This window comes from Podarcis liolepis (genome assembly GCF_965112155.1).
Source record: "Podarcis liolepis genome assembly, chromosome: 2".
In the NCBI taxonomy this organism is placed as follows: Eukaryota; Metazoa; Chordata; class Lepidosauria; order Squamata; family Lacertidae; genus Podarcis; species Podarcis liolepis.
The window spans coordinates 29,756,951-29,768,012 of NC_139555.1; the positions used below are offsets into that span (position 1 = coordinate 29,756,951).

Here is an 11,062-nt window from a genome sequence, read left to right on the forward strand (position 1 = left end):
TACGATTGCACACATACTACATAGGGGTTATACACACGCACGTGGACACACATTCACACACACACACACCCCACTACCACCGCCCGGCGTTCTCTAAGCCTGCAGCCTTAAGTTTTGCTCCAGCGCGGCGCGAGCTACCGCAGACATGACCTTGCGCACCCCTTCCTGCACTTCAGCACCCTGAAGGCACACGCCGCGCTTCTTCTCAGCCTCGCTGCCAGCCGGGCCGAGGAGCGCTGCCTCTCTCTGCGCCGCACACGTGCAAGCGAGCCTTACGCAGCGGCCACAGCGAAGGCTCTTCTTTCCCTGTACTCCCTGGGCGCCCCCGCCCACCGCGGGCTCTCCCAGTCCACCGTTCCATTCGCGACGCGAAGCGGAGGCGGCAGAGGCAATTCCCGGGCCCCCTCGGTCAATTCCACCGGGACCCCTCGCCTTCCACTTTCGGCTGCCCGGAACAGGGGAACAGGGCGCTCGCAAGGCAATTAAACAGGGATTCCACCCCATCGTGACGTCAGCGGGCTCGTAGCCCCTCCCGCGCGCTATAAAAGCAGCCCGCGTACCGCAGTCGGCTCAGCAGTTCGGCGGACAGTTCCATGGTGCTGAAAGTAACTCCATCGTTCCGGGGCGCCGCGTCTGTTGGGAACTTTGCCCCGGCCATGTTCGCAGGGGTGCGGTGCAGCCTCGTGTTGGCCTCGTTCTTCTTTTTGAGAGGATGCGCCCAGAATTTCGGGCAGACCCGGTTTATCTGCACCTCGGTGCCGTTGGATACGGACATGTGCACTTCTTCTATGCAGAGCGGCGGCAGCACGGAAGACCTGAAGACCACCGTGCTACAGCTGCGGGAAACGGTGCTTCAGCAAAAGGAGACCATCATGAACCAAAAGGAAACCATCAGGGAACTAACCACGAAGCTGGGCAGGTGTGAGAGCCAGAGCTCGCTGGACACGGTCCCCAGTGAATCCAAAACGGGAGGGAGCTCCAACAGGAAGCAGACCGGCTCTTCGAAAAACACCATGGGGGATCTGTCCCGGACTCCGGCTGCCGAGACCTTGACCCAACTTGGGCAAACTTTGCAGTCGCTCAAAACAAGACTAGAAACCTTGGAGGTACAACTTTCTCCTTTCTGTTTTTCCTTAGAACTAGAAAAGGAGACACGTCAGACGTGGCTTTGGGATGGCCGGCCCCTGCCGTCTTCGGTGTTGATTTAATGCTGCACCCTTTGCCCTGTTCCCGAGGTAAAATGTCTGCAGCAAAATGTGAAGTATTCTCTGCCACTCCCCCCCCCCTCCACTCTCAATACAGTAGGGTTCTGTGGCAATTTGGGTGCTTCCCTTTGATAAATCGGTGCTCCTTTGCTTGGAAAGCCGCCCGTGAGTTTAGCTGCCAGGGTAGCAAACATCAGGATGAGTCTGTGGTAAATAATGCTGTGGTGTTAATTTGGTTTGCAACAATCCACTTACTCTCTTTGCTTCTCCCCACCCCGTGCAGCAATTCAGTAGGATGAATTCTTCCAGCCAGACCAATTCCCTGAAGGAGATACTCCAGAATAACATCGATGACTTAGAGAAGCAAGTCCTGTCCCGAATTAACAGCCTGGAAGAAGGCAAGTACAACCCCAAGAACGAGACTGAAGAAAGAGGAAAAATAGAAAGCACTTTAACTTCCCTTCACCAAAGGATCAGTGACCTAGAGAAAGGTAAAAAGAAGCTGAGAAAAGCTTAGATTTAAATGATCAGCATTTTGTTCCATTACACATTTGGAGGCAGCCTGAGAAAAACAGCTCACCTTCGCCCCCCCCCCACCTTACAAAGCAGCCCCCCCCATCTGTTTAAAAGAGATGAAGAAATGATTACTTTTCATTTAAATTATGAGCAAATGCAATTCTGATCCTCCCTGGAATTCATGGACAAAAGTGAGTGTGTCTCTGTGATTGTGTGTTTATGTGTAATGGGGAAGGACAGTAAATAATGATATCTTGTTCTTCCAAAGTGATATTGGTAAAGTAGGAAAGAACTACCTAATCTATGTTAGCAAAGTATCTTTGACTCGGCACACCCATGTAGAAAAAAATGCACCTTCAACTTGCTAACGTAATTCATTCCTCTATATGCATTGGGGTCTACCCTCTAAGTGACCTAGGACAAGCTGTTTAACATTTTCTCCCTCCTCTAAGCAATTTGTGCATCTTAAACTTCAACAGAACCAGTTGTTGTGTCCAGTCAAATACTCTGCTCCTTTCCTTTTTTGGTGTTCATTAGCGCTTTTTAGCTTTGTGGTAAAAAATAAATAAGGGGGGGGGAGGAAAGGAGAGAAAAGACCCTATTCCCCAAGCGCTGTCCATGTGACTAGGATTAGAGTGCCGAAATGTGCTGGAGGGATTTAAACAGTGCCATCTTAAGGCTCATTATATAATGAAGAGAGAGAGACAGACAGATAGACAGACAGACAGACAGACAATTCTATGCAAAATTCCACTGAAGGAGACTCAAGACCTTCCTGTACATTTTAGAATTACATCTATGCTATTATTCAAATAGGAGCACCCTATTTCATGTGCAATCCTATTGCACAGCACAATCCTATGCATGTCTACTCAGAAGTAAGCCCCACTGAGTTCAATTGAACTTACTCCCAGGTAAGTGCATATGATTGCAGCCTCAGTACCCTTCAAGACCTCTGACAAACACCCTCTCTATCTTCCCTCAGGCCAGAAAGACAATCGGCCAACAGATAAGTTTCAGCTGACTTTCCCCTTGAGAACCAACTATATGTATGCCAAGGTGAAGAAAAGCCTGCCAGAGATGTACGCCTTTACTATTTGCATGTGGATAAAATCGAATGCCTCCCCAGGTGTGGGCACACCCTTCTCTTATGCAGTACCTGGGCAAGCCAATGAGCTAGTGCTTATTGAGTGGGGCAATAATCCAATGGAGATCCTTATCAATGATAAGGTAAGTGACCAGTATTCTAATCCTTTAATTGCCATGGCATGATTTTAAGGGTAAGGAGGGGAGAAATGTATTAATTAATAAAACAAGTGGCAACAAAACCAGCATTTAACATAATGGCTAAATAATGAAAACTCTGCCCCCTTTCTGCAAACACCTTGTGGCATCTTTTGCACATGGTGAGTATGTATTTGCAAACCACTGGTGCTGGTCGATACTGCAGTCAGCAGTATTGGAATTCAGCAGCTTTGCTTTCAAAGTGAAAACAAAGGAAGTGATTTAAAGCCCCCCCAGGCTCCAACCCCCTTTTCTGGAGCAACTTAAATAAAGACACCCAGGGATATCTGAAAAAAAAAAGAAATGGAGGAGCTTATATTTAGCTTGCCCTCCAGAGAAATAAGTGATTTTTTTTTAGAAGCCCCAGTTCCCCAATCCCTTCTCCAAAATTTAAGGTCATTATATAGCACTGTGTATGTTACCAGGCAGACATTCAATATTTTTCTTCTTGTGGCCCAAAATGAAATACAAATGCCATTAAAGAACAACCTTTATATATGCACAGTATTATTATAATTATTAGTTAAAAACCCTAGCTTGTGTGACAGCACCTCCACATTTTGACAAGTGTGATCGTTCCTTTTGTGTTACATTTTTTTCAATGGGCATGCCACCCCAATATATATTCCAGCACAAAGAGGTATCCTTCTTGTGGTTTTCAGGGAAAAAGAAAATGAAGAACCCAACAAAAATGCCCTAGTGTTTACCAAAATGTAAAATAACAGAGATGTCATTTTAGAATCCTACTAATTCAAGTTAGGGTCAGAAAACCTGATCCTGTGTCCTTGAAGTTAAAATAAGCATTGTCATTATCTCCACTTACTGGAGTTTTAAGAATCTAGAATGCTTGCCACCCCATCAAATCTTCATCTCTCTATCAATGGGAACCAGAAGGTTCTGTGGTTCATGTGAAAATTGAATGTATTACATAACAGGGCAGGTTCGGGAAGACCACCAGCTTGGTGAAGTCTCTAGTACTGTACAGTTCATGCTTTTGTTGTTATAGGGCATGCCTGACTGCAGCAATCTCCCTCTTCTCTCACCAGGTAGCAAAGCTTCCTTTTGTCATTAACGATGGGAAATGGCACCATATCTGCATCACATGGACAACCCGGGATGGTGTCTGGGAAGCTTATCAAGATGGCACACAACGAGGCAATGGGGAAAACCTGGCCCCTTATCATCCTATCAAGCCACAAGGAGTCCTTGTTTTGGGACAGGAACAGGTAAGGTAGCATGGTGGCAGCGGAGGAGGAAGGGGTGGCCACTGGAATTTATCCATGGTCTGTACAAGGTTTGCAGCAATTTGATTAGAAAGACTGGTAGAGAAGGTGCTCAAGCATTATAGTTAAAACCTGCAGATTGTGCTGCTCTGGATTAAGTGTAGTAGACCTAGATATTCCTCTGAACACAGGAAGCTGCCAGAGTCAGACCATTGGGTCCACCTGGCTCATGATTTTCAGCACTGGCTGGAAACTGCTCTGCAGGGTTTTGAGCAGGGATCTCTCCCAGCCATACTAGGAAATGCTGGGGACTGCAGCTTCACATGCTACATAGTAGAATCCGCCTTGTATTCCAGATGCCTGTTCAGCAGGTCTCATCATGCATATGCCGGGGTCTCCAGTGCCAATGTAGCATGGTTATGTCAACCTGCCATACTGGCGGTCCATACCTTCTGAACCTACAGCATAAGGTTTACTGCAGCGATAGTTTCATAGGTTGCCTGTCAGAGTCAGCATTTAGTACATTTGTTAGATGAATGCAAAGTGGTTCCGCCACGGGCAGTACAGGAAATTTGCCTCTTAAAAACAACAACTGTGGCAAAATTTGATGAAGTTTTTTAGGCATCGGATAAGAACAGAAGGAGATTAAAGAGAGGGAGGGAGGAGACCAAATGGTATGGGGGTGGTGGTGAGAGAGTTCTAAAATGAGTAGGAGACACAGAAAATCACCAATCTGTTCCCTTTAGTCATGCACATTAAAGAACAATTGAACCATGGGTAGCCAACATGGTGTCCCCACACATATTGCTGGATTTCAGTGCCCATAATCCCTGACCATTGGTCATGCTGGCTGGAGCTCATGGGAATTGGAGTTTAGCAACATTTGGAGTGCACCACATTAGCTACCCCGTGAACTACACACATGTTTGCATACACAATTACTCATAATTTTAAAGGAATGGGGATTGACGTTCCCATGGAACAAGTGGGATCTTCAGGGCACATAATAATTTTGACAGTGGTAGAGACAACAGTGCTGCCTAACATCTACACCTGCACATGGATATACACACACACACACACACACACGAATTATAATTCAAATTTTACAGGGTGATATGCAAGTCCTGGAAAGGGCCCTGTCCTCGTTGCTTCTATGTCTAAAGCTAACCAACTATTTCACACTGAATTACACACCACAGGGCATCTAAATTTCCTTCCTGCGTTTCTCATAAAAACAAGCAGTTATTTTCCCCATCACTTATCGCACAAGTGACATAGATCAACTCTGCCTGCCAGTTACACAACATGCTCACTCAGATACATTGCCATAGTCAGAAAGCAAAAGTCATGGTATCCAATTATTCTGGTGCAGGCTTTCCGTTTTTAAAAAATATTTTCACATCCAAAAAAGTCTCAAGATGGAGGATCATAGCAAATCACCACGGCCCATTTCTTTAAATGCCACTTGTCTTCTTCCTCTCTCAAAACAACATGTGAGGCCTTTGTTTACATGTGCATACAAATTTACATTAAAAAATAAATAAATCTGTACTGCCATTCAAAATTCTCAGAGTGCCTTATACCACAGAATGAAAGGAGAATAGAAACACTGCAAAATTTAACACTACTAATTAGAGACAGAGTTATCCAGTACTGTAAAGGTAAAACAGCCTGGGAAAAATAGAAGGTCTTTTCCTAGCACCTAGAAGATAGGAGAGCAGGCTGCAGGCAAGTCTCCTCAGGGAACAACTTCCATCTCCATCGTTCTCCTTTCCAGACATACTGGCACTGCTGGAACCAGGGGCCTAAGTTTCTATTTTTGGAAGTTCCATCCATGGAAGATGCACTTAAAAGGTTGCACGTCGCATCCTCCTTATTGAACTTCTCTGTTGCAGCTTATTCCTGCTGACCTTTGCATGCTGCCATGAAAGCTTTCTGGCTCATTTCAAGTGTTTACTCTGTCAAGACTGTAGGATTCCCAGTGTTGACTTACCTCTTGGGTCTTCTTTTTTTTAATATAAAATTTTACAATGTGCATGCCATCCTAATATATATTCCAGCACAAAGAGTTATCCTTCTTGGGGTTTTCAGGGAAAAAGAAAATGAAGAACCCAACAAAAATGCCCAAGGGTTTTCCAAAATGTAAAATAATAGAGATACCGTTTTAGAATCCTACTAATTCAAGTTAGGGTCAGAAAACTAACTTTTAGATAAGGATATATATTGCGTATTTCCAGGGTGAGATGTTTTCAAATCTTTTATCTTCAATTTCTCTCTTCAAGGACACACTTGGAGGTGGATTTGATGCCACCCAGGCATTTGTGGGAGAACTAGCCCACTTCAACATCTGGGATCGGAAGCTCACCCCAGGGGAGATCTACAACCTGGCCACGTGCAGCACCAAAGCCCTGTCTGGTAGTGTCATAGCCTGGTCCGAGACCAACATTGATATTTATGGTGGAGCCACCAAATGGACATTTGAAGCCTGCCGTCAGATCAACTAAAAAATGCTGCTCTTCCCCGCCCTTCCCATTCCAAATCCATTTAACCCTTGGTTAACAGACATTCTCCTCACCCAGGAATGAATTATGGACAAATCTATTTCCTTTCTCTCTTCTGTCTTTCTTTTAAAAAAATATCTTCTTTGTTTGTTCTAAAGAATCAATCACATTTTTTTTTTAATCTAGGAGACTTGGAGTTTTTCAGTCAACTCTAAGGCAACCTGGGACTTTGCAACCTTACAATTTTGAAGAGGGGGTTCATTGTCCCCCACCCCCACCCCTCTCTCCCACTCCCTCTTTTGTCCCTTTCTCCTTTGGATCGAGACTTTATTATCTTTTTTCCATTTTGCTTTATGAAGTCTCATCATGAATGGTCTGATTTTTCTGGCTTGCCAACTTTGTTTCAATGCCTGAGTGCCTTTGGGCTGGTGCGACTCTTTCAGCACATTTGTCTTCATTTGCATATACTTTTTAAAGGATATCTCTATATTCCTACTCTACTCTATGTCTTTTAAGCAGCCAGTCACCTGTGGGCAGATATTTATTTTTTATTACGAATTATTCTCTGAGTGATAGGAGGATAAACGCTTTTTGAGAGACGCATGATGGTGGCTTGACTAGGAGATTTGAGGGGTGGTGGTGGGGGGTAGGACTGTTCTCTGAAATTCTTCTGGTCTCTCATTGCTCCCCCACCAATTGTGTAAACCTCTGGCTATGGCCGGAGCAAACAGAGCCATCTTTGCCCCCCAAGGGTACATGTGAGACTCAGGAGCATTGCCAGCTCAAGGATCCAAGACGACTTGTCCAGATCCTTGGTCTTTTGTAGGAGCAGCTGGCTCCTACCTATTTTAATGGAGCTGCAGAGCAGCTCCCTTCCCTTGTCTGCCTTCATTTTGCTGTACAGCCTAAAGGATCTGCCTCTGTTAGCCATCACAAAGCCTATGCGTAGTCCAGAAAACCTTCCTTCCACAGGCATTGATTACTGCTTCTCCCAAAACTCTGTGACCCAAAGATGGCAGAAAATCACCCGGTCCATCCCCTTACCTCTCCCTTCCTGGTTCCACAGCAGGCTCCTACTTGCCTTCCCCTCCAAAGGTAATGCACCCTGGGCCTTTCCCAAGAATACTTGGCTTGAAGATGGGACTATTTTCTTATGACTTTATGAGGCATTCCCAAACCCTTACCAATGCTCCTTTACTTTCACTAAGAGCCATAAACCTGAAGGGCTGGGGTAGGGGGGAGTTTTAGTGGTAGTCGGATGCAAAGCATGTGGTTGCAGTCCGATTTCCATGGCCATACCGCTGAGCTGAGATTTTTGCCTTTTAAATACAAATTGGGTTCACTGCAGGTGGCAGGATGTATAGCGCAAGGAGCCTTGCCTGCCCTGTGCTTATTGGACCCAATGAGATTTGAGGTATACTTCACTTTCATAAAGGTTCATAGCTCTTCCTTTGTGAAAGGAATAAGGAACTGCTTGAGAGAGGTTTTAAGCAAATGTGTCAAGAAACTGAATAAAGTGCAAATCCTGGTTTTGCTCCAAAGCCCCAGGGAATTAAGAAGAGGCTGTGACCTCTCCATGCATCTGTTTTGCCCAATAACCAGAAACAGAGCCTGCACTATGTTTTGTTTTTGTTTTTTTAAAAAAGAACAGCACAAGGGATACCTAACAGACTGTATGCCGAGCCTTCAGATAAACCTCTGCAAAAAGGCAAAATGTGTGTTTCTTATCGTGCTATAGACGGAGCTGTTTGCATCCTGAAGGGCACCAACTATTTTAGGAGGCTGGGAAGGTGTTGCGTTTAGCCTTTCTTGCAAGGATTGTGTTTTGGTTAGATAAGAGTGCCTATTTGACCACCTTTAGTGACAATGGGTTGCATAGTGCTCTTTATAGATTCCGTCCTAGTTTATGGTACCCTTAGATTTCCTGCAGGCTTATAGGGAAGGCAAGGGGTGTACTGTCGTTTCTTGCATGTTTTCAGTAGGTGCCTCAATCGTGTTTTACCTGGTCTAATGCTTGCCTGCTTGCATGGGCTAATGCAGAGCTGTGGGGGGTTTGCTGAGTGATAGTTCATGCTTTAAAAACAATTCAAAAACTAAAGTCATCCAAGCACGATAGTATAGGTCAGGCATGGCTGGAAAAAGGTGGCTAATGATACAGCATTCTTCCCCATGATAAACAGCACTACACATTTTTGTATTAAAAAAGAGAAGAAGAGCCACCAGTTAAAATATAGGTAACTTTAAAAGAAATCAATCCATGGGAACTGCTCCACTCAGCTTTGTCTTTTCCTATAAATCCTGGAGAAGCCAGAGCTCTTAATCCAGTAGTTGTGCTGTCCTAAAAAAGCAGCTATAGGAGCTGTTCTTTAAGCACTTCTGCGGTGCAACGTACACTGTGCTGCTGAATCAGTCCTGTTGATGTTTACCAACCTGGATGTACTTGGAGCTGTCCCTTCAGCACCACCATGGGTGGGTATTTTCCATGCCAGACTCCCTGGGAGCTGTCCGTTCAGCACCAAGGCTTCTCTAGCGAGCACAGAATAAATAGCTGATCCAGCCAAACTCAAGCCTACTGCTTAATACGATTGATGTCCCCTCTTGCACTGAATAATACATGCCTCTCTCAGGTAATGCCCTTTTATAAAAACATACATACAAGTAAAGAGCACTGCACAGGCAGTGCATGTGTTTGCCTAAAGACTGTCTGACAGTTCCCAAAGGCCTCCTTCTAAAGGAGGTGTTTTCACTGGCCATTTACACAGGTGTAGTTCCACTGACGAATATAAGGTCACACCAGTTTAGGTAATCAGCGAAGCATTCTCCGGCAAGTGTTCCTAAACATGGGTAACTTAGAAGTCCTATTCACTTCCCTAGGACTTAACTTACAATCAGTGTATAGAAATCACAGCTCAAATGTGATATTAGTTGAATCAGCATTTTCTCTCCCTTGAAGGGTTAGCTACTCTTTGAAATGTCAAGCCTTTCTGCTTTTGTAAAACAAAATACACACAAATTATTTCTCTTGTTGTAAAAGGAGTTTACTACCAAGAAAGGTATTTTTATTAGAAAAGAATATATGTAGAAAAACAGGTATTCCCTGAAAAAAATACTTTTGAGCTACAGATGAAGGATAAAAGGATGATAAAGCTTATTTTGAGATAAATAATATTTTATATGGTTTCTTTTTTTAAGAAAAAGAATTTCTGGTTTGTACTAATAGTCTGCAGCCATCACCCCTTTAAATGACCTCGCCCTCTCTCATCCTGGTCAAGGAGTTTTTCTTGGCTGTGAGTGAAAAGGGAGGCGTGAAGGATAGAATTTGTGAGGCTCACTGAGCCATTTTGACCAACCCTAAAGCTGTGGCAAATGAATATGCAGCATGGATGGGCATGTAATAAGCAGTTCAAGGTCGATGTTGCACTATTGAAAGGTTGCTGCTCATCAGATATTGAAGTGGGTCATGTGACCACCCTATGAAATCACAATGCTAAAGCACTAGGAGAGGGGGTTGGAAATCTGTCTAAACATAAACAAACCCAGCCTAGTTATCTTACTTTTAAATCTTGGCTCAGGGCAGCATATTTTAAGCAGTGCTCTTTAAAAGCAAAACCAACCAATCCCAACAAAATTCTACCTTGTAAGATCGATCTGCTAACGACCCTTATTGGAAACCTTCTTGTAACTAATAATGAATGTTAAGTGTAAACTGATGAAGGGGGGAAAAACATGTCAAGGTAAATAAATCCAGTCCAAATTGCGCAGGATTTGCCAAAATAAAAAAAATAAAAAGGGTGATAGTGATAAAATTGTATATACTGTACAGCGTGAAAGAGGATAAATGTTTCTTGAGTTGTCATTCTGTTAACCAAAGCTGTATATTTTTCCTATTTCTTGCTATCAGTCTTTACTGGGTTTTGAATGAGTTGATGTTATATCTTACATCCACAGTCCACATCAGCAATTCTTAAAATGCACTGTTTCTACTGGTTCTTCATGCTGTTTTTTTTCCCTTTCCTTTTTTCATTTTATTGCTTAAACTACATGAATTGTTGAATTTATTTTTACACAATAAAGAGTGATGAAAGACAACACGGCTGCAGTCATTTCCCCCACCAAACTTTCCTCTCCCAGAAAGGACCCCAGTACAGCCAGGAACTCCCAAAGTCAGCTCCACTTGGGAAGAAGCATGTCTTGTGCTGCTGAGTCGGCAGCAGCAGAGATCTCACACCTGCAGCATAGATTGTGGCCTGCTGCCATGGTTCTGCAAAACCAGTCCTGAAAACAACTGCATATGCTCTCTAGCCAAGTGAACCAGATGACCATTGCCTGT

General features: G+C 44.1%; 1 protein-coding gene across 1 annotated transcript; it reads left to right on the forward strand.

The window, feature by feature from the left end:
- The first annotated feature begins 555 nt into the window (after positions 1-555).
- On the forward strand, positions 556-10,821 carry NPTX1 (neuronal pentraxin 1). The gene is made up of 5 exons (XM_083489601.1): positions 556-1,106; positions 1,489-1,696; positions 2,707-2,951; positions 4,052-4,231; positions 6,514-10,821. Exons 1-5 carry the CDS (start codon positions 594-596, stop codon positions 6,733-6,735), a joined length of 1,368 nt encoding a protein of 455 aa, XP_083345727.1. The 5' UTR covers positions 556-593; the 3' UTR covers positions 6,736-10,821.
- Positions 10,822-11,062: the final 241 nt, after the last annotated feature.

Excerpts from the sequence above, each read along its gene's own strand:
- NPTX1 (XM_083489601.1), top strand. The coding sequence starts at position 594 with ATGGTGCTGAAAGTAACTCCATCGTTCCGGGGCGCCGCGTCTGTTGGG. Across the intron at positions 1,697-2,706 it reads GATCAGTGACCTAGAGAAAG|GCCAGAAAGACAATCGGCCA; the intron begins GTAAAAAGAAGC and ends ATCTTCCCTCAG. Across the intron at positions 4,232-6,513 it reads TTGTTTTGGGACAGGAACAG|GACACACTTGGAGGTGGATT; the intron begins GTAAGGTAGCAT and ends TCTCTCTTCAAG.